This window comes from Copadichromis virginalis, linkage group LG1 (genome assembly GCF_057382275.1).
Source record: "Copadichromis virginalis isolate Kocher_CV1m ecotype Utaka linkage group LG1, C_Virginalis_male_GT1.1, whole genome shotgun sequence".
In the NCBI taxonomy this organism is placed as follows: Eukaryota; Metazoa; Chordata; class Actinopteri; order Cichliformes; family Cichlidae; genus Copadichromis; species Copadichromis virginalis.
Window position 1 is genome coordinate 36,368,586 of NC_140618.1, and position 22,914 is coordinate 36,391,499.

Consider the following 22,914-nt stretch of genomic DNA (forward strand, 5'->3'; position numbering starts at 1 on the left):
TTTGTGTCTGACTTTCTTTTTCAGCATTTCTTCGCAATGATTCATCATCTCCCAGCATGCCCACGACTGTGCCTACTAGTATAGGAGCAAAGCTAACATACCTATGTCTCATTTAAAATGACACAATGCGCTTCTATCATTTTGTTTTGTGTTGTTTTTATTGGTTGTCTCATTCTGATTGTCTCACGCCTCTCACATTTTTATTTTGGCTACACACACACACACACACACACACACACACACACACACACACACACACACACACACAGTAGGTTGTTATTCATGGAGCTCCCTTGCATCTATTTACAGAAACAGGTGTCTGAGGTGTGTTTGTAGAGGTGAAGAAGTTTGTCATAGTTCCAGTGAAGCTCTCAGTGACTCTATAATGACTCATGTGGTGAGAGAGCGTGGATTCACTGTGGGAGGAACTGACCTCTTGACCTTTTAACCTTGGAGTAATTGCCCAGTAAGCTTGAAGTGGGATCCTGATTTCATGGTGTTAAGTTTTCCAAGCTTTGCTCAGTGTTTGTCTCCTTCTTTAGCCATGGAACACAAAAACACACACACACACACACACCAAGCTTCTGGCTAGTGAATCGATCTGACAGTATGTATGTGTTAGTGGCATCCATTCATTGCTGATGTAAAACTCATTCTAGGTGTAGTCATCTGCATTGGAAGCGGGTTCATATAGTTATATCAACATTCTTCCAAACATTTGAATGATGTAAAATCTTCTTCTTTATATACAGATGTTTTTCAGTGTTTTGTTTTGTCTTTATATTGTAGTTTGTGGGAGAACAGGAAGCTTTTTGTGTTGTGAAGGGATGCATGGTAAAAGAAGCATGTACATCATTTTTAATCTCAAACAAAATTACTCTAACAATGTAGTATTTTTGATTTGTCTTTGACATGTTTGTTTGACACATTTTACTTGCTGGTGGTTAGTATTGCTTAGTCAGGCCTTGTTATGGACTCGTTATGTAAATTTTGATGGTTCTCTTAGTCTGCCCGAGTCAGTTCAAATATTTGACAAAAGATTACATTTATGTAATGATTACTTTTTAAGCTAGCTATGCACCACTACTTCTGTAAGTTTAACCAAAGTATTCAGGATTTCTGCTTTACATCTTAATGTTTTCCAGTCATTTGGATATAACTGAGTTTTAATCATGGAACAATTCCTGTTCCCAGATGGAGTAAGGCTTGTCTCATTCATAGGAATGAAAAATTACATCATCCTTGGAGCAGAGTGGAGTAACTCCAAGGCTCCCTTCACACACCTCACTCTCATTCCTTCCATCTATCCCCCCACCCCATCCCAAGTTTCTGCCTCCCTCTTACCCTACCTCCTCCCCCTTAGCTGTCTTACTCGAAGTGTAGGCTGTCTGTTTCTAGACAGTTTGGTCTGGTGCAGTATTTATTTCCATTCATGGCATCCATTCACATTAGCTGATCTCCTTACTAAAGGCATCTGAAACCCAGATCACTAAATCAAGCACTTGTGAGTGAGTGGGGCCAGCTTTGCTCACAGATGCAAAGAGAGAGTGTGGGTGGGGTTGGTCTGATGAGTGGAACAGAAAAATCTGAAGAGTCATTCATTTTTGATAGATTAGAATACTGATGGTGATCTACCAAAACATTAGGTAATTCACACACAGCAGTTCTCCTGCTGTTGAAAACATTGTATTAATTTTTAGAATAAAGAGTGATAGTGCACTCGGCTTCAAAACTTGAAAGGACATATAGTAGTGGTGCAATGGATCACGGTTGATCCGTAATCCGAACCGATCCCACTCCACGGTTCGGCACGCACGTGATCTGAAGATTCGAAAAAGAAGGGAGAAAAAAAAGTATGCGTATGGTGCGCGTGGTGGGTCTGTCAAGCGATAGTTATGGCCAGCGCTAGCGGTCCAAGTGGAGGAGCAGAGGAGTTTGTGGTATTTAAGCAGCCCTTTGCTCCCCAATCCGACCGGGCTAAAGCTATTACAAAAGCTATTGGGGTGTTTAGCTTTAAGTTGTGGCTGAACTGTCCCAGGCATCTTCTGTTGCCCTAACTACTACAAATGGGTGGACCTCCAGGGCAACGGAAAGCTACGTGACCGTGACAGCTCATTATATCACAGCAGAATACGATATAATGAGCGGTATATATTATTGTAGGGTCTACCTTACAATATAAAGCGCCTTGAGGCGACTGTTGTTGTGATTTGGCGCTTTATAAATAAAATTGAATTGAGTGGTAGATACAAAGACTGTACTGGCCTATATTGTACCATAATTTTTTTTTTAATAATTGCGTGGAATGAGTCTTGAGTTGAATGTTTTTAACAGGCAAAAAATACTTCAATAAGTAAATGTTAAATTTTTGTCTTTTTATTCTTTTTTTTGCTGATCCAAAAATTGATCCGATCTGTGACCTAAAACCGTGATCCAATCCGAACCGTGAAATTTTTGATCCGTTGCACCACTAACGTATAGGAGAATATGGAAAAGAGAGAGCACTGGCTTACCTACATTTATTACATGACAAAAAGACCAACACACTAGGGCTGGGCGATATGGCCTAAAATTCATATCACGATATAATTTCAAGCATGTGCGGTAACGATATATATCACGATACAGTATATTCTTTTCTTCTGTATAACGTATTTTCCACACTATAAGGCACACTTAAAATCCTTTAATTTTCTCAAAAATTGAGAGTGTGCCTTATGTATGAATTCTGGTTGTGCTTACTGACCTCGAACAGATTTCTGCATGCAGAAATCTGTTAAAAAATGTTTTAGTACAACTTTGGTAAGCCGCACTGCTTGATTGATTGTCAGAGCATTACGGCTGCCTTGGTGAAAAGCTTCGGAGTAATCTGGGTCCAAAACTCCATCCAATTCAGGTCCCAAAGTCAAATGAACACTAAGAGTTAAAAACGATCTAAATTCTTTCGTCTTTAATTAAATCATCAGCTTTGCTGCTTTATCGGGTGTAACAATTAAGTTTTACATCCATGCATCCATGAAAACAGAATTTATTAAATTTAACGGAGTTAGAAGTAAACAGGAAGTTAGCTCGCTAGTTTACACCTAAACATTTCATACCATGTTCTGACTGAGAGATTTTTGAAACGAATTAAAACGTACAGCTCTGCTACCACTTCCAACATAAATGAAGACAGAAAACTAAACACCAGTGCCGTTTGTAGGGTTACTGAAGTTCAACTACCTGGTATATAATGTTGTGCTACGTGATTGCTAGCGACACAGCTATAGTAACATAACATTAGCACAGTGAAGCTGGAGGATGAACAGCAATTTTTTTTCCACTCGATAAAAGTTAACGTGAGGGATTCTGTTGGTTAGGGACAAATGCAATCGCATAGCAGGATGCTATACACGGGCCAAACTTCAGTCAGGAGAACAACTGAGATTATTAATCCACAATACAAGGTTAGTTATTAATATACTGCAACAACATGGGAATAGAGCAGCTGCGAGAGAATTCAGCATTAATGAATCAATGTTACGGAAGTGGAGGAAGCGCAGTTTTTGGCTTTCCCCATATTTCAACAGTGCTTGATCTCTTTGCTATGACTGTCGCCCACCATAATTTGCAGATGATAATGGTTTTAGCCGCTGCGATGCTTTCAACCAAAACAGGCGCAGCTTGATGACTTCAAATCTCTATTGTTGGAGAGCTTTTATTTGTTCTGTGTATATTTTTCTATGTTCCTGTTTCTAGTAGTTTTGATATGCTGCTGGTTGTTACTATTTTGTTAAATTATGACAGTGTATTATGATGGTGATTATGCCCTCTGGCACTGGAGTCTCACCTGGGTTTTATGTTTTGATTGTCATTTGTCTTAAACTACACTGATGTTGGCTTATTGCGGAAACATCTGTCTTTTAGCCTTTTTTTGTACTTGAAGTCTTTATTTGTTTTTAACATATAACCAAACAAAATAACAACAAAAAACAAACAAAACCAAAAAAAAAAGACTGCTTCCAATCCCATGGTTAATTCACCTTTGCATTTTGGGTATATTTTTAATAGTTACTAACATTCAGTACTCAAAAAAAAAAGGGACAATAAAATCGAATTCTTAAGTTATTCCTTTACTGAGTGCCTAAACAAACATACAACACAGCAAGCATAAAATTTAACAAAACATAATTACCCTGACAAAATAAAATCCATCAATCTCAGCCAAAAACACATGCCCATGATTTGTCAGAACCCTCCATATTATCATTAATCCTAGCCAAGAACTTTTCATATGAAACCATTTTCAGCATATTTTCTTCTCACCTATTATATTCTGGAGGAACCCCTACCTTTATAACCACAAAAGGTAGGGGCCGATCCGCTAATAAGCACAGTCTTGGTGACAAGGGTATTGTCAAACCAATCCACCTTTCTATTTTGTCCAATACTTTTTGCCAAAAGGGATAAACTTTCCCACATTCCCAAATAGCATGCATAAATGTCCCTGGATCTGAGCTACATTTCCAGCATATATTATTGGGACTGATTCCCCATTCTATAAAGTTTAAAGGAGTTAAGTACCATCTGTGTATTAATTTGTACTGAGTAAATTTACCTCTGGCCTCTCTCATATATTTATTGGAGAATGACAAAATTCTACACCAATCTTCTTTAGAAATTACACAACTCAAATCTCTCTGCCATATAATCCTCAAGTTTTCACATATCCCCTTTTTTTTAGATTGTTAAACAGCTGCTCTATGTGCTGTTCTGGACAATTATAAAAATCCCACCACCGTATTTGTGCTTTGAGTAAATTTTCCTTTGGTAATACAATCCCTTATTTGTAAATATTTCCAAAAATTATTTTCTCTTATCAAACCATATTTTTGTGTTAATTCAGCAAATGACATAAACACTCCCCCTGAGTAAAGATCACTTATCCTGTGTATGCCTTTGACTTTGGATTCCTTCCGGTACACTGTTTTTTTTTTTTCCTAATTTGTACAGCAGTGTTGTGAGGTATAAGGTTGTCTTAAATGAGATGCTCCACACACCTTGTGCACCTCTACCCAGACAGCCTTAGAATGCCTGAGCACTAGGCTATCATGAAAGTCTTGTCCATTAATAGCTGAGCCCTGTGAGAGAACATCCAAGGGTGTAAAAGGGCTCACTAGTTCCTGTTCGATTTTAATCCAGCTCAGCTCAGTCTGATCCTGTCCAGTGTTTTCCCAGTCTTGACATTTCAAATGCTAAATTATACAACTTCACATTTGGAAGGGCCATTCCCCCAGTGTCTTTAGAAGCCCACATTTACTTTATATTCACTCTTGGCTTCTTGTTATTCCATAAAAAATCTTTAATTAGCTTTTCAAATTGATTAAATATGTGTAAAGGAATTCTTACAGGTAACATCATGGAAACATAATTGAACTGTGGGGCCACCATCATTTTAATCACATTAATTTTACCCAATAATGTAAGATTCAATTTACCCCATTTATCCAGATTTGTTTTTATCTTTAGGAGGAGAGGTTCGATATTTGAAAGCATAATATCCTCTAATTTTGGGTTTAATATTCCTAAATACTTCATACCTTGAGGTAAATACTTAAAATTGAATGGAGTAATGTATCTAGAATGACATGATGCTGATAGTGGCATGCCTTCTGATTTGTACCAGTTTATCTTATAACCTGACAACCTTGAAAATGACTCAACTCATGTGTGTAGCACTGGTAGAGACTCAATGGGATCCGTTAATACTGCTAAGATGTCATTAGCATATAGAAATAACTTGTGCTCCATACTCCCTGCGTGAACACCTCTGATATCCCTGTTAGCTTGAATAGCTAAGGACAGTGGTTCCAGAAATATTGTGAAGAGCAGCGGGGACAAAGAACACCCCTGCTGGGTCCCGTGAGTGAGATGGAAAAACTCTGACACCAATCCATTTGTCAAAACTGCTGCCCTTGGGCTTGAATATACAGTTTGACCCAGTTACAAAATCATAGGCCCAAACCCAAACTTTGCATGGGTTGGCATAAGGAAGCCCCATTCTACCCGGCCAAAAGCCTTCTCGGCATCAAGAGAGAAGGCCGCAACAGGGGCTAGACTAGATTTGCTTTTGTGCATGAGATGAAGAAGTGATGATATCTGGTAATATTTGATCTAAGCGGAAGGCCAAAACCTTTGTCAAAATTTTGCAATCGACTCCTAAAAGGCTTACTGGCCGGTAATTTGCTGGGTCTGATATATCCCTATCCTTGGTAGGAATAAGGGAGATTAGTGCATCGTTAAATGTACTCTGTAAGGAGCCTATTTCTAGTGCCTCAAGATCAATTTTATGCAAGACTGGAGCTAAAATATCAATATATTTCTTATAATACTCAATCGGGAAGCCATCCAAACTTGGCGATTTCCCATTTTTCATTGATGAGATTGCAGCTCTGAGCTCTTCTTCATTTATAGGCGCATCCAGTCTTGTTTTTTGTTCGTCAGAAAGAGTAGATAATTGTGGACCTGAAAAAAATGTCTTCACCTCCTCCTCATTAAGTGCACCAGCAGAAGTATACAAATCTTGATAAAATGATTTGAAAATTAAATTTATTTATTTTGATGAGGAGATTTATTTCACTTGGCTGTCTTTCTTAACTTAAATAATATATCTATGATTATCTTGCTGCTTCAATTGCCTCGCTAATAGTCTACCATTCTTTTTACCACCTTCATAAAATTTTGGTTTAAGCCTAAATACGGCATATTCCACCTTTTTGTTATAAGTGTCATTCAGCTGGTATTTTAATTTACAGATAGTCTGGTATTTATCATTTGAGTATTGTCTTGTTAAATCCTTCTCCATTTCATGCATTTCTTTATCTAAAGTTTTTTCCCGTTCTAAATCACTTTTCTTAACTTTTGTCGCATATGTAATTATCTTTCTTCTTATGTATGCTTTAGACGCTTCCCAAACTGTGGCTACTTTGTGTGGAACCCATATTGATTTTGAAGAAAATTTTAAGATCTTTTGTTAATTCCTCACTAAAACTTTTGCTTTGCAACAACATCCTTTTTGTTCTGTGTTTAAATCAATTTACAACTCTACCGTGGTGTGATCACTAATCGCAATGGCACCAATCTCACAATCTACAACTGAATCTACCAAAGATTTTGATATTAAGGCGAAATCTATCCTTGAATACATTTTATGACAATTGGAGTAAAATGTATATTTCCTTGAACTAGGATTAACTAACCTCCAAATGTCTACTAGGCAAAGATCCTCCGTCAGCAATTGAATAGCCTGTCTGTCCCTGGGTGTAGACCTACCCCTGGGTTTGCTTTTATCAATTATCCCATCCATCACCTGGTTGATATCTCCGGCCAATATTACCTGCCCCTCACGATCACCTATTATCTTGTTAATTCTGTGAAGAAGAGGAAAAAAATAAAAAATAAAAAAAATAATCTGGTTTATTCTTTATTAGGTGCATAGATATTACACAAAACCATTCAAACCCCATTGATTAAAGCTTCCAAGCATATAGTGTGCCCTTCTTTATCATTATATTTTTTTCAACAACACAAAGCTTAATTTTAAATTAATAAGGTTCAAAACACCATTTTGTTTACTTGAGTATGAATTATGAAAAATGGAGCCCACCCAGTCTCTTTTAAACTTTTTTGCCTCTTCTTCTCCAGCAATGTGGGATTCCTGAATAAACACTATCTGTATGTTTATGTCAGAACCTTCCTCCTTTAATTGGGCCCCCACATCTTTTTATGTTCCACGATATTATTTTAGTATACCTGCTCATCTCTTTCTAATAAAAAATGGGGGAAGGACACTCCCTGTGCACTTTACAACACAACACAAATATATACATAGGCACTCAATATTACAAAACCCATCTGGTACCATCAAACTAGCTGTCTTAAAAAAGACAAACCTGAACAAAACAAACACCCTTTGCATAACAACCCAGAACAACGTTGCTAAGCAACCCCTCCCTCCCATTCTACCCAACCCTAACTAACTTTAACTTGAGTCACTAAACTTTCCTTGGTCCGTGAGACACGTTAACTGTCCCCGACAGCAGCACAGCTGCCGCAGCCCCGTTCTACCCATTGTTTATTTGTTACCTTAGTTTTTGTTTTTTTTTAATTCACACACATTTCTCCAATTTGTTACATTATGCTCTGCACTCCTAAGTCGACTCCTGCAGAAATTTCTCAGCCTCCTTTCCGTCTTTGAATATTTTCTTTTGTCACGTAAAAATAAGTGTTGCAGGATACACCAGCCTATGCTTCACTTGTAGCTCTCGGAGACGCTTCTTCACCGGGTTGAATGCTTTCCTCTTCTCCGCCAGCTCTCTTGTAACATCTTCAAAGAAGGAAAGCTTGGCGCCTTGCCAGTCGATTCCACGCTTCTCTCTGGCCACCCGTAGTACTTTCTCCGTGGCAGATGAACGTAGAAAGCGGACATGTATGGCCCTGGGAGGCTCGTTAGATTCTGGCATTGGTACAGGGGAACAATGCGCACATTCAATTTCAAATTCACTTCCATAAAGCTCAAGTGTTTTGGCCAGAAACTCTGTTACATTTTTATCCCCTTTCCCGGGTTCCTCCACGCCTCCTTTAAGTCCAATAATCTGTACATTGTTTCTCCTACTACGGTTTTCAAGGTCCTCCACTCTTGACCACAACACCTCCAACCTTTTCTCAGATTTGTCCACTGTTGCCTCAGTAAGCATGCTGGCATCTTCCATGTCTAATATACGGTGTTCCGCCTCTCCTAACCTCAATTTTATCTCCTCCACTGAATCTTTTAGTTCTTTAGTCGCTTCTTTAATAGTGGTGACATCTTTAGCTACGACCTGAAGAGTAGCATTCATTTTCTTAATTTTGTCCTTTTAGCTCTCGCTCCCCGTACCTTCCTCCGCTGCTGCTGGAGAGGCGGCATCAGATACAGGTGTGTTTTCGGGCGGCTCCGGAACGAGGCTAATGCTAGCTTGCTTCTTCCTCGTGGTAGCTCCTTTGGAAAAAGTTTGCTTTGTTATTACCTGCCTTTTTTTCAAAGGCTGTAATCCTTGAAAAACTTCAAAGTCGACAAGGGGTGTCCACTTTATGACTACAACTGAAGTGTACGTTTCCAAATTCAGAACATTAATCAACAGGCTTTAGGAGCAGCCATCTTCCTCGGCGGTCCCACGTGACTCCTGTCTTTTAGCCTTTTTAATAGATATAGGGACAGTTCTTTTTTTTTTCTTTTTTTTTTTTTTTTCTTTCAGAGAGTGGCCTATTTGTTTTCTATTGTAGAAACATCCCTTAAGGTATTATTGTGTTTCTGTGGCGACTACAGGTCACTGAGGGGTTGCAGAGGTGGGATTTCCTCTGTCAACAATTGATTGCAGGATTGGAAAGTCTAAAGAACTTTTGACCATTGTGTTGGGAGAAATTTTTGCCACCTACAGAACTCTGTTAATTTGAGTTTGGCAACAGAGCACAGATTTAGTTTTCAGAACAAATCTTAGATGAAAAGATGTCTGTCCAAATTAAAGGTATAAACTGAACAGTTGTCTCTCCTGCATATTTGCTGTTACTGTTAACTTGAAATGTGAAGGTCCCGACAGTGACCTTATATTTGGTGTCTCTTTTTTGGATGCTCTGCCTTAAATCCTACTAAATGTCTCATTATCAGGTAAAAATGAAAGGTTATAGATTATGAGAGAATTTTTATAAACCTGCTCTCTAAATAACAACAAGGAAGTCTAAAAGCAAACTAAATCGTCAAAATACATACCAGCCTGGAGTAAATGTGTGTATTCACCTGGTCATCTTTCATTAGGAGATTGTGGCGTGGGTGTGGTCTCTGGCCGGCTGCAGAGGAGGGGTGGCGCAGTGAGCTCCTGGGGCGGCGCAGAGGCGGGGTGAACAGGTGTGCTGGGATGTGAATGTGATTGTGACTCTTTATATGTTCACAGTGACAGTTGGAGAAAGGAGAGCGGACGTGATAGCGGAGCGGGAGTGTCTGTGTCCCATTGCAAGCCACAGTATTTTTACTGTTCAAATAAAGAACTGCTGTCACCACGTCTGTGTCTTGTATGTTTGTAAAGGGTCCAACTTCACAGAGATGTAAACACGAGCCTTGTTTAGGGGGCTTCAGGGTTTACGGGTCTTCCATCTGCCCAGTCAGAGCTGCATCTGTCCACTTGACAGGGCAGAGAGAGCTGTACATCACCACAGTAAGACCTTGGGATGTCTTTGAACAGGAGGATAAGCTGATGATTTTTTTTTTTCTTCTTCTTCTGTTCCTCCCCCCCCCCCCCCACCTCATGTGTGGGATTTCAAAGTAAGACATGTTTTGTTAAGAATTACTACTGTGGACGGATCATACAGACGTGTCTCACAAGCCGGAAGTGAAGCCGGCCTTCTTAGTGCCTCGTGTCTCTATTTGTGTGGCTGTCGGAGTTGTTGCCCTGACCTGTTTGTATCTATAGCCCTGGTCCAAGATGATAGGAATGGACCTCTTATGGCCTACTGACTGGGACAACAATAGAGCTCCATGACCTCCACGTTATGTCCAAAACTGTATGGCCTCCGTTAGCAATCTACAGACCTGGGTGTTTTTAGAAGGAACAAAATAGAACGATGATGGTGCGGGGTGCAGGGTCTGACATCATCTTGGTGTCTTCTATTTTCAGTCATACATGTGTTCACTAATTCATCTGTCTATCTATAAATTACATTCCCCTCTGCTGCTCCTTTAGATATCATAAAACAAATCTTACTTTAAGCTAGAGATGGCATGATACCACTTTTTTATGTCCGATACCACTTTTTTATGTCCGATACCGATATCATAAATTTGGATATCTGCCGATACCGATATGAATCCGATAGTGTTTTTTTTGTTTTTGTTTTTTTTTTATAAATCAATAAAATATTTTTTTAATATCTTGCTGCATTTTATATAAGTTTATACTCAAGTTTAAATAAATAACAACACTAAAGCTATTCTGTTATACCTGTATGTTTTTAAAAAAAAAAAAATACACTGCACCCAAAATATTTCATAGTTCAGCAACACTGATCAATCTAATAAACTTAAACCTACTCCATCCTCCCTATTCTGGTATTTTAAAGAGTACTTAGCAGAAATATTAAGCAACCCAACTAATAGGGTTGCAAACTCCCAGCAAAAAAAAAAAATACGGAACCACCCTCCACCTCATGATGCTTAATCGATGTAATCAAATGTAATTTGATGCAGGGGGGGGGAATGCACAGAAATAAATTATTTTTCAAGAATAATTAAATAGATTCAACATCTTTCTTCAACAGAATTGCAGAATTCACAGATGGTACTTTCCCAAAGGAAAAAGTACTATAGCTTACTAGGGTATATTAGACTTAACAGTTACTATATACAGTAATGGACTTCTATATATTTTACATCAGATTAAAACTTTGGGTGTAAGAGTCAGATAATTATTTATTAAACGCTAGATATTTTAAATGAGAATAAGAAAGAAAAGTATGTCTTTGTGCCCCCTTTTCCCTGTTCATGCCTTATCGGCCCCCCTGGCTAAACTTTGCTAGATCCGCCCCTGCACAGTTACCAGCCGTCAGCTACGTAGAAAAAGATCCTCGAGTAGAAAGTAATATTAAATAAATTCTAACAACAGCTTATCAAGCTTAATAGTGCTGCTGTTGTTCAGCCGCTGGTTTCCTCTTTCTGGTGAGAAGTGGGCCAAAAACAAAGAAGAGAGACGGACTCGCGACAGAAAAGCCGATCAGCTGATCATTAAGCAGTTTCACGATTGAAGTAGCAGCAGGAGAGGGAGGGAGAGAGAGGCAGTCACTCCACATGTCTGTTGTTAAGCTTAACGTGGGAATGCTTTACAGACATTCAGAGATGAACTTACACACTTGCTTTACTTCTCTCTGGGATAAGTTCCTCGGAGATGAAATGCTGGTGAGGCTACAAATACACACAGCCGCTCTATCACGTGATGCATACTGCTGCGACGTGCTACAGTTATGAGCCGAGTTACGCCGTGTAGCAAGTTTTGTGAGGTGCTTTTTTTTTTTTATATTTATATATATATATATATATTTAATGGATCGGATTACATTTTTTATTTCTGGCCGATATCCGATCCAGTAATTTGGGTCAGTATCGGATCGATACGTAATATCGGATCGTCCATCTCTACTTTAAGCACTGTTTAAACTGGTGTGTGTGTGTGTGTGTGTGTGTGTGTGTGTGTGTGTGTGTGTGTGTGTGTGTATAATTTTTTTTTTTTTTTTTTATTAATTAATCTTCTCCTTCATTTTGTCCTGCAGGTATAATTAGCCAATGGCAGAGTGAGCCCAAGGAACGTGTCATCTCTCTCGTCCTTACCCATCTTCCGCTGCTCAAACCGGGAAACGTTGAAGCTAAGGGAGAATACATGCGCTTGCTGCCTCGCATCCTGGCCCACACGATCGAGCACGGCCATCACCTGGAGGAGTCTCGGCAGCTCCTTTCCTACGCCCTCATCCACCCCGCCACCTCCCCTGAAGACCGCGCTGCTCTGGCACTCTGGCTCAACCACCTGGAGGAGAGAGAGAGAGACTCATTGGAAAGGCCTCCTCCTGCCGGGCCTCACCATCACCACCAGTCTACACCTCCTTCGACCCTGACCTCATCTGGATCTTGCTCTTCTACCAACACCTCTTCATCAGGCATTCCCTACTTGCATCACCACCAACGTTATGGCTCAGATGACCGCCTCAATGGGTGGCAGAGCTCCAGGGATTCAGGAATAGGTGGAGGCTGGCATCAGCATGGCTGCGAAAATGGACACCTCCCTCTCTACCCATCATCCTCTGTGCCTGCAACCATCAATACTGTTGGAATTGGCGGAGGCAGTAACGCGAGTAAGTGAAAACCTGTCCTGTCTTTCCTGTTTCTTTCATAGGAGCCACAGACTGGTGCATTTAATGATGTAATAAATATTGTAATACAGTGGGTTACATTTCTGCAACATCCTGTAAAATCTTTGCTAATTTCAGATTTCAACTGATAACTTATTATTCATTTCCTTGTAATCTGTCAGGTAATTATTAAAATTATAGATGTTCATATTAAATACAGCAATAGTTTAAAATTATGAGATCAGCTTATATTCCTATGAGCCAAACGCTCAGGTTTGAAGCTTGTCTAAACCCTCTATTTAAATCAGAGAGAGTAGTTTCATAAGGGCCCACTAAAGAAATTGCACAAAAAGCACAAAAGCATCTATAACAAAGCGCAAAAAAGGCAGGCCACATTTAAAAACAGTGTTTTTAAATACTTGTTTCATTATAAATAAATTAAACAAATGTATAAGAAACACTCTACACTGAACGTAAACAAGTACTGAGCAAATAGTCACAGCAGTTAACACACCCTGACCAGACCGAGTACACTCTGAAGAACCCACACAGCAACTACAGAGGCTGAGTGTTGGCTGGAAGACAACACATAGGGAGGGCTGGGCTGTTGGAATTGAACATAACTATGGTCAGAGCAGGATATTTCCAGACAAGAATGCAAGAGCTCTGTTTTTTTCTTTTTCTTTTTTCTTTTCTTTTTTTTTTCCTGGGAGATGAAAGAAACAGCTGAAGGTTTATAAATAAAGGCACATTTAAAGCTCTGCTTGCTGCTCCAAGAAAGATCCACTTGTATGTTAGACTGCTAACAGCTTGGGTCCCAAACAAGATCATAGGATTTCACAACTGATAAAACTAGAGTTACCCCAGCTACCAGTACAGGATTGGTGACAACAGAGAGCATAGGTATATTTTCTTGTGTGTGTTTGGGTTTTTTTTGTTTGTTTTTTTAATATAAATGTAAAATGAATAGAAGCATTGGACACACTCAAAGCAAATTGGTATTTATGTGTTGGCATTTAGAGTTATAGAATGATCACGGGGAGGTTGTTCTGGCATCAGAAAAAGTCAGTGTTTGGCTTAGGTATTTAATTTGAGTTATTAAAAATTATTTTTACATTGTTGGTCAACATGTGGTTATGTCTTCATCTGGTCACATTAAGGGCTATAGGAGTATCATGGTCCAACCACATCAACCTGTGTTCTACTGAGAGAACACCCTGATGACACCCCACCCATACTCTAAGCTTTAGTCCAAACCACAGCAGCACATACCACCCATCCTTTCCCTTGTAAGGCAGCCTTTGTGGCAGACTGTATTTAGGGAAAATGGCTAATATTTAGGGAGTGGAACTTGAAATGTTAGCTGGGCACCTATTTTAAACGGAGCCCATGAAGTCCTATACATAGCGCCAACAGTAAGAGCACCACATATAGGAGGAGGAGAGAGAGCCTGGACTATCGATGGCAGTTTACCCTGCCAGACAGGCGACACAAAAAAGTTGTTTGCTCTTCTCCACCTTTTCATTCTCTTCATCCACTTCAACAGTCTCAGGAAAATGTGTGATCCTAGAACTGTTTTGAGATGAAAGTATTGCTATTTTAGTAGTAATGGTAACCTTGGTTTGACCCCGTAAGAGTAGACTTCACTTACTAAGATGAAGAAATGAAGAGGAAAGGCTTTTCAAGCAAATGGATATCTTGGTCGATGGATTTACTTAAGTTATTTACACAGTGGAAAAATATTTCCTCAGGTCATTGAACAGGCATTGTTTAGTATGTTGCTTGGAGGTTGAAACTTCAGATATTAAATCTAAATAACTACTTATGTCACAGATGAGCTGTAGTTTATAGTGAGCAGGAAATTCTGATTTTGAGTACTCTAATAAAACAAGATGATTATGATTCTTGTAAGCCCTAAAGAGGCATGTTGTGTGCTACTTTTTTTTTTTTTTTTTTTTTTGCCAACTATGGAATTTTTGAGGGCTCTATATAGAGGATAAATTTACACACTGAGAATGTACACTTGCATAAAATCCCAGGCAGAAAATGCAGTGCATGTATTAAACAGGCACAACATCATTTGAGACGCAGCACAAAGGGGAGATAAACCTGAGAGTCGTATGTATTTTCTGTTTTGCAAATGCAGCCGCATTCTTCCAATAGCACAAAAAACACTTCATTTTACTTTAATGTCTGAACTACTTTGTTTGGTCGCTTATTTCTTTGTTGTAACAATGCTTCTTGGCAATAACTGGTGTCATATTTGTAAGGAAAATGCATTTGGCGATTGAGTGGAGTACATGGGTTGTGCCAATGGAAAAACTTGCCAAATCTTCTCTGCCACTGCCAAACAGCTTATTCAGCTATTGACTGTTGGTTTGAGATTCTGGAATCCCAGGTGCTGATAAACAGGTGTCCAATTAGTCTCTGATAAGCAGCACCTGTGAGCTTCGACCTTGCTACAGTGGAAAATTGGTGTCTGCTCCAGGCATGCCAAATTTGACTGATCTGGGTAGGGTGTGCCATAGGGGAACTTCAAGCTGATGTTCTGTAAAACAAAGATGCAGCACGATTTGAAGTGAGAGCTAGTACAGTCTCCCAATTGAAGTTCCATATAACAGGAAATGTTGGAGACAGGCTGCAAATTGGGCGTCCCAAGATGATGGCAGTCATCTACAGATTTGCAGTTAGGATGATATGGCCGATGGGTCTCTACCCAGATAATCCAGAACAGACTACACACAGCCCGTCTCATAGGGTGGTCGGGAGGCCTGCTATGACAGCCAGCCTGCGGAAGGATCATTATTGGGGTGGCTGTAGCTCAGGAGGTAGAGCAGGTCACCTACTGATTGGAAGGTTGGTGGTTTGATCCCTGGATCCTCTAGTCTGCATGCCAAGTATCCTTGGGCAAGAGACTAACCCCAAGTTGCTCTCTGATTCATCCATCGGAGTGTGAATGTGTGTGAATGTCGTTAGAAAAGCACTCAGTTTAGAGTCAGTGCTTGTGAGATTGGGTGTGTGTGGCATGTTGTATAGAGCGCTTTGAGTACTCCAAGAGAGTAGAAAAGCGGTCAATCAGTCCATCTGTCACTGTCGGACCCGTTAGCGCTGATGTCGGCAACATGTGCACCTTAACATGTCAAGGAATATTATGTTCATCTATGAGTACAAATTCTGCCTAAGACAATTGGAACTAAGAAGCAAAGCTTAGAAAAGAAGCTGTTGCTCAGCATGAGGAGGAGGTGCCATGGGGTTGTGGCTGTTCATGGTTCTTCCACATTATACTGAAGCACCTGGTTGCTACATGAATAAATTCTTAAATTGCTTCATTTCTTCAGACTTCAATCATCCATTCGAATAAACGACACCAAAGAAGGGTCAATAGCACAATAAACTGTTTGACAGTGGAAGAGTTAACAATTATCTGCATTAACTGTTCAGGATCTGCAGCTATTTTTGTACACAGTCCCCCATTTTTAGAAGCTAAGACATAATTGGGCAATTGACTGACCGAGGAGTTTCATGTTGTTGGTCTTTTATTTGGTAGCTATTTACTGGAACTCTCAATATGAGGTCCAAAGAGATGTTGATGCAAGTGAAGGTGGCCATTAATAGGCTGAAAAACCAAAATAAACCAATCAGAGACAGCAAAAAGTTTGAGTTGCCCAATCAGTAATCTGATACATTGATTTAAAAAAAAGAATGCACACACGAGCTCAGCAGCATCAAAACATAAACATTTAAAATGTTAGTTTGCCTAATTAATTTGAGGCACTGTGTACAAAAATAGCTGTAATTCCTAAACAGTTCATTAATTATTATTATTATTTTTTTTATTTAAAAAGCAAACAAAGAACAAAACAAACAAACCCTTGGATCCAACCTTAAGGTCTGGGCTCAAGTCACATATTGATTCAAGTCAACTGTGGTGGTGTACACAGTCATTGTCATTGTCCAAATACATATGGATTAGAAGCCTATAGATCGCCAAAATGTAAAGAAAATGACTTCATGTTCAGTGTTCTTGAACACAGGAGTGCGTGAACTATATAATGTTCCCAGTCAGTCTGAGTGACTAGTGGTGTTGTTGGTTTACAGTCCTTACAAGTGGAGGTGGCAGCCAACAGCACAGTCCCTTAAAGCGCTCAGTGTCCCTCACACCCCCCATGAGTGGCCCCAACAACCAGCTTCTGGGTCACGCATGGCTTTCCCAGGAAGATCTTCGGACTGCTAGAGGCCCAGCCCCAGACCACGCACCTCTCTCTCCACAAAGCAGCATCGCCTCCTCTGGCAGTGGAGGCAGTGAGCATCTGGAGGATGCTGGTTTAGGAGGAGGTTCAGGTCTGCATCGCAGTTCCTTTCATGAAGAGGGCAGTGGCATGAGGGGTGAGTAAGAAAGAGACCTGTTCAATATTCGTGACCTACTGGATTATGGCAAACATTGGAGTGAGGTGGCTGACTCGCAGTCGAAATGCGCATAGATGGATAACAGTTTCAAGGGAATAAGGAGAACTCCCGAAATAGCAATGCCAACTCTGGGACAGAGTCACTAGATATTGGATTTTAAGATAACTTTATAGATTTAATTTCCAAGAATCAAGAGACAAATTAAGATGTCGGAACTAACCACTGATTTTGAAGTCCACACTTGCTTTCACAAAAATGAAACATGAAAACAATTTATCAGTGAGGTTAAATGGGTAATGACAGGCTCCCCTATTTAGATCAAAAGTACTCTCCTAGGTTGACTGATTTGGTGGGAATGAGTATTGAGACAGACTAGGTTCAATACTATAGTCAGCCGAGCTTTCAGACATTTACTACTACCGGTAATTGGATGTGATTCAGGTGGAGGAGCAGGTTGTCCACTAATCAGTCCCACTATATTACAATATTAAAGTGTCTTTGGCAAAGAAACTTTCTTTATTTACATCACTTATTTTCTTTTGGTTCCTCCATCACTGATATGGACCACTTCTATGAGGAAACTTATGACTATCTGCTGTTTGTGCTTTACAAGCATTCAGTAAAAGGGCGTGGCAAGTTGTTAATCCAGTCGTGCAGTTTGTGAGAGGAAGCAGAGGTCAGAACTAATGACCTTATTGACCTTACTCTGAGGCGATCAGTGTCTGCACAGCATGAAACCCTTTCTGGTCGTCTGGGTCTTTTTTTTTTTTTCTTTTTTTTTTGAAATGCAGTCATTCAGATAAATAGGAATGCAGTTCTGACAGTTTTCATTGATAGTTCTAAGAGAACAAACTGTCATTTGTAAAATCTGTTTTAGAGGGTTTTGTTTTTCAGTTGTCTGTTGTTGTTGCTGTCATAGTCTAACAATGAAATACTGCATTACAGACTTGGTTTTGGACTCTTTTATCACATTATTCATGATTCAGCTAAATCGAAAAGTGCCAGTGATCAAATGCTCTCAAAGACCATCAAACTTTGTGTAATCACAAGCCACATCACACCAGGCAGAGTAGGTGGAGATTGAGGGTGGGTTTTCGGTGTGCCTTTTTGGTCTCTGAACTTCTGCAAATCAGTCCTCAAAACAGGCAAAAAGTATTGCATATTTTAGAAAAGAAAAAAAGCTAAGCCAGCAGCCCTTATTATTCTACGTTAGTACAAAGATGTGTCAGCAATAAGCTTAACATCCTCTGTAGTTTGACCCATTTGTTTGGTCGTCTGCAGCAGTGATTATGTGATATGTCTTTGTCCCTCAGATGTTCCTGCTTGGCTGAAGAGTCTCCGTCTCCATAAGTACGCCGCTCTCTTCTCCACAATGACCTACGATGAGATGATGGCACTGACTGAAGAGCAACTAGAAGCACAGGTAAACACATGTGCACCCACGTACTTGTAGACAAAGTGAGCTGATGTAGTAATAATTTCTACAATTAGTATAGCTTTTATTCTGGACAAATTTTATACAGATACCAACTTTATATTTGCACAGTAATTCAGAAATTGCTATTTGTATGCAAGGCAATAAGTCTGTGTTTAAAAACAAACAAACAAACAAACAAAAAAACAAATAGTAGATGAGCATGTACCTCTGGGACATAGGGCCCAGAATTGCAAAAAGAGAAACATGTTAATATCCTGGACTACGAAATCAGTGTAGTCTACGTCAGATCTACTCAAGTTGAAACCTGATAATGTTGTATTAAATGGTACAAGACATTTAGTTCTTGATGCTTGTGTGTAAGGACATGGATAGGCTATTCTGAAACAGCGGATGTAGCTAAAATTAACACAACTCCGTCCACTGGGAAGTTGCGTACTTCCTCCAGGTGCTGCTAATTCGTTTTTAGGCTGAACCTAATGAAGTGCACATTTTCACTGAGATGTTGTGAACAAAATGTCCAAGAGGAGTCATCATCAACAAAAATTTCCAATCTCCAAATGAAAGGCTAATGTAGTCTAAACCAACAGAGCGTTTTAAGTAATGAGAATCTGTCCTAAAAAGACAGGCCTAACTCATGTTTATTTAAAAAATAAGCACAAAACCTCTTTCCATTTGGAAAAACCTTATCACACTGTGTTTGTAAGAGAGCTATCATTGCATTAGGCCTGTATTGTCAATGAGAAGAGATGTTTGATGCCAAACTGTTTCCTCCAACAGAAAGTCACTAAAGGAGCACGGCACAAGATTGTTATCAGCATTCAGAAGCTCAAAGAGAGGCAGAACCTACTCCGGAGCCTGGAAAAGGTCAGAAGGACTACATGTTGCATCCAGTCCACCTCAAAGCTTGTTTGTGGTGTTGGTGTTATGTATCTGAGATGACAGCTAAGGGAACACCTAATCCAGGAAAGAGACTTTTGGGCTCCTAATTTAAACCCGTCTGCCTCCCCCACCCCTGCACTCTTTCATTCAGCCTTCAGAGCAAGACAATGACGCTCAAGGGCACGCCACAACTTCTTGAGGCAGCTAAATTCAGGCTTAACCTTTCCATTAATGATTTCATCAATGACGAATCATTTTAAAAGCATGTTACTGTACATTTGAAGAGCTTGGGAAACAAGACACCTGCTGCTCGGTATTTTGAGTTCACACAGACTTGTCTACTGCTTTGAAGTGTGTAGTGTGGGAGGTAGGCTGATATGACGTGTGTGGACATAAGTGAAGGAAATTAAGCTGTATTTTTCCCTTTTTTGTACAATTTTGAACAATTTGTTGTGTGATGATATGGTGGAGTAAAGCATACTTATCAGAGAATAAAGTCACACTCCCTCTATCTGTGTTGTAATCTGAGCTTCTGTGTTTTGAAGCCAGAAACGCCTTGCGTGCGTGTTGTTGCATGTGAGTCCTTCTGTTTGAAACGGTTGGCTAATTATCATAAAAAGAAGAGAGTGAAAGTGAAAGTAAAACTGAAATGGCAGGGTGCAATCTGGAGCATTTGGTCAGTGCTCCTGAAGAAGAAGTGCACTTATTAGTCAGTTGATTTATCCAAATCTAGCTCATTGGGGTAGGATTTTAAGCAGCACCTCCCTGTTTGCTCCATCTCCACCAGCTTGTCTTCTCTCAGCTGGCTTCAGCTGACAGATGTGATCTCTTCAGCGTGCTTGGGTCTGACCAGCGTGTCAGAAGCTTTCTGATAATAGCTTAAATGAAACGTGGAGGGAGGTGTGTCTCTTTGTTTTTGCTTGAGATGCTCATCTGCTTGTGCAACATCTTGTGATTCTGAATTTCACACATTACACCTTAAATATTCATTATCTAGGTTAGAATTGGCACACTTTTACATAAATGTTTTTACATAGATGTGGTCCCCGCAATGATACAATTCTTCTGTCACTTCATTAGATTTTAGGATCTCATCTGTAAAGTAAAAACCATCTTTACCTGATGTCATTTGCTGCCACCAGGATGTGTTAGAGGGCGGTAACCTTCGTGCCCCACTCCAGGAGCTCCACCAAATGATCATGACTCCTATTAAGGCTTTCAGTGGTGGCGAAGAGGCCTCTTTGCATCGCCCTCTGCTGACCCCGGAAGGCAAAAGCGCCGCACCTGGCTCCCACCTGAGTGGGGGAAGTGGAGGAGAGGCTGAGTCTGGCACCAGTGTGATCGCTGAGGGGGATATACCTGGTCAGTTCACTCGTGTTATGGGCAAAGGTGAGCTCCTCACAACAACATGCAATTGAGATTGATTTCTGGGGCCAAGGGATGAGTTGGATTTAATGTCTGTGTTTTCATATCTGTGCTGTCCACAGTTTGCACACAGCTGCTGGTGTCAAGGTCAGACGAGGACAACATCAGCTGCTACCTACAACTCATTGACAAGTGCCTTATCCATGAGGTAGCCACCCCCTCCTTTTGATGTTTATATCTGATAGTAGTATCAGTTCAATGCAATTCATTTTTCCCCCAAATACCAAATAAAATGTCAGTCAATGAAATATATCAGCAAATAGATTTTATAGTTGTTCACAGATAGTTACAATAATGGAAGTTAATTTTGTGTATTACCAATATTAATGTTGTTTAAAGGGATTAGCAGCACAGGATATTATATATTTGATATTAATACATTTGAAATTTAGGACAGTTTAACTAGTAATAATATGTCTAATTAAATGAAATGCAGTTGTCCAATTAGTCCCTGATCTGTTATTTACTTACCATAAATAACAGATCATTTCTAGCCACTCTTTTTCTTTGTCTGTTAAATGTCTTGTGTTTTTGCCTAGCATCATTGAGCTTTGGTGTAAATGTGCTGTGTGACATGAGCCACACTGAGCCATGTTCTTCAGCAGTAATGCTTCACTTCACCCCAGATTTTATAATCCCCATTCTCCCTGTTCTCAGTCCTTCACTGAGACGCAGAAGAAGAGACTGTTGTCATGGAAACAACAGGTCCAGAGGCTGTTCCGGTCCATTCCGAGGAAAAACCTGCTTGACATTGCAGGGTACCGACCGCAGAGGAGGTATGCACACAGATGAGCAATAGTCTTAATTTTCCAGTGGTATTTCCTGTAATAAAGACAGTTGAAAAAGTTTGACGAACTTTGTTAAAACATTTTTTTAAAAAGACAGACTTCTATGTGAAAATTATTAAATAAGTGGGAAGCAAAAGTTAAATGTGTTAAAATTTAGTGGCTAATTTTTACACAAACTACTTTATTTACGTCTAACAGTTAAAGAATTAATGTAGACAACAAAGAAGCCAGTTCAAGTTAAGTTTGAGGAAAAACTGTTCTGTATTCATGTGCAGTGTTGTAGCTTTGGGATGATTATACTCTACTGGACTGAATTACTTTCAAACTAGCATATGCATTAAATGTCAATTTAAAACTACTTTAGTCAAGTGAAATTTGCATATAATGTTTTTTTCTATCTATCCAGCAGCACAGCTTCCTGAAAATGGAAGAAAATTAAAGTTGGCATAATTATTTTACAAAAAGATTCTTCTGTGCTTCATATTATTTAAATGCACAGCTGCTGTTCTTTTTAACATCCAAACACCTTAGACAATGCTCGCCTCTGTACAACTTTTGTTTTGTCCTGTCGCAGCCGCTTTGGCCAGTCCAACTCTCTCCCTACCACTGGCTGTGTTGGGGGCAGTGTGTCAGCCAGGAGGAGCCTTCACCAGTTCCAGATGCCCTCCCGGAGTTTGCCGGGTGCCAGGCTGGGCCTGTTGGGCAGCGGGGGGCTGCTGGGACCCACACCTCGTAGCTCCAGCAGCACACCCACCGGTCCCAAGCAAGGAAGACATGTGAGTTCAAATAAGCAGATTGTTTGAACCAGTTAGCAGATATGAGTCGTCAAATAGGAAGAGCAGGACGCTTGAATGTCCAGTGGACAACAAGGACACATACAGGAAGACCAGCATATAATAACCAACTTGTATTACCAGTATTGTATAATCTGCAAGGTTATCAGCTAATTTGTGGGTATTGATCATCTTCAGTTAATCTGTCCTTATATTGTGGATTAGCTATTACAGTTTAAAATATTTGAAAGCTTTTTTCTTTATAAATGTAGAAAATGCAGATTTAATGTTTTTGTTTCAA

At 39.8% G+C, this 22,914-nt stretch overlaps 1 protein-coding gene across 3 annotated transcripts in view; it reads left to right on the forward strand.

The window, feature by feature from the left end:
* The window catches only part of samd4a (sterile alpha motif domain containing 4A), a 75,789-nt gene that overhangs the window by 25,560 nt on the left and 27,315 nt on the right, over positions 1 to 22,914 (forward strand). For 2 of the 3 annotated variants that reach the window (XM_085460977.1, XM_085460975.1), the window contains exons 3-10: positions 12,331 to 12,906; positions 17,002 to 17,289; positions 18,624 to 18,733; positions 19,526 to 19,612; positions 20,770 to 21,016; positions 21,115 to 21,200; positions 21,710 to 21,828; positions 22,415 to 22,616. In XM_085460977.1, coding sequence (XP_085317103.1) covers positions 12,331 to 12,906; positions 17,002 to 17,289; positions 18,624 to 18,733; positions 19,526 to 19,612; positions 20,770 to 21,016; positions 21,115 to 21,200; positions 21,710 to 21,828; positions 22,415 to 22,616 — 1,715 coding nt within the window. The remainder of the gene's footprint in view (positions 1 to 12,330; positions 12,907 to 17,001; positions 17,290 to 18,623; positions 18,734 to 19,525; positions 19,613 to 20,769; positions 21,017 to 21,114; positions 21,201 to 21,709; positions 21,829 to 22,414; positions 22,617 to 22,914) is intronic. The other variant, XM_085460978.1, reaches the window with a different exon arrangement.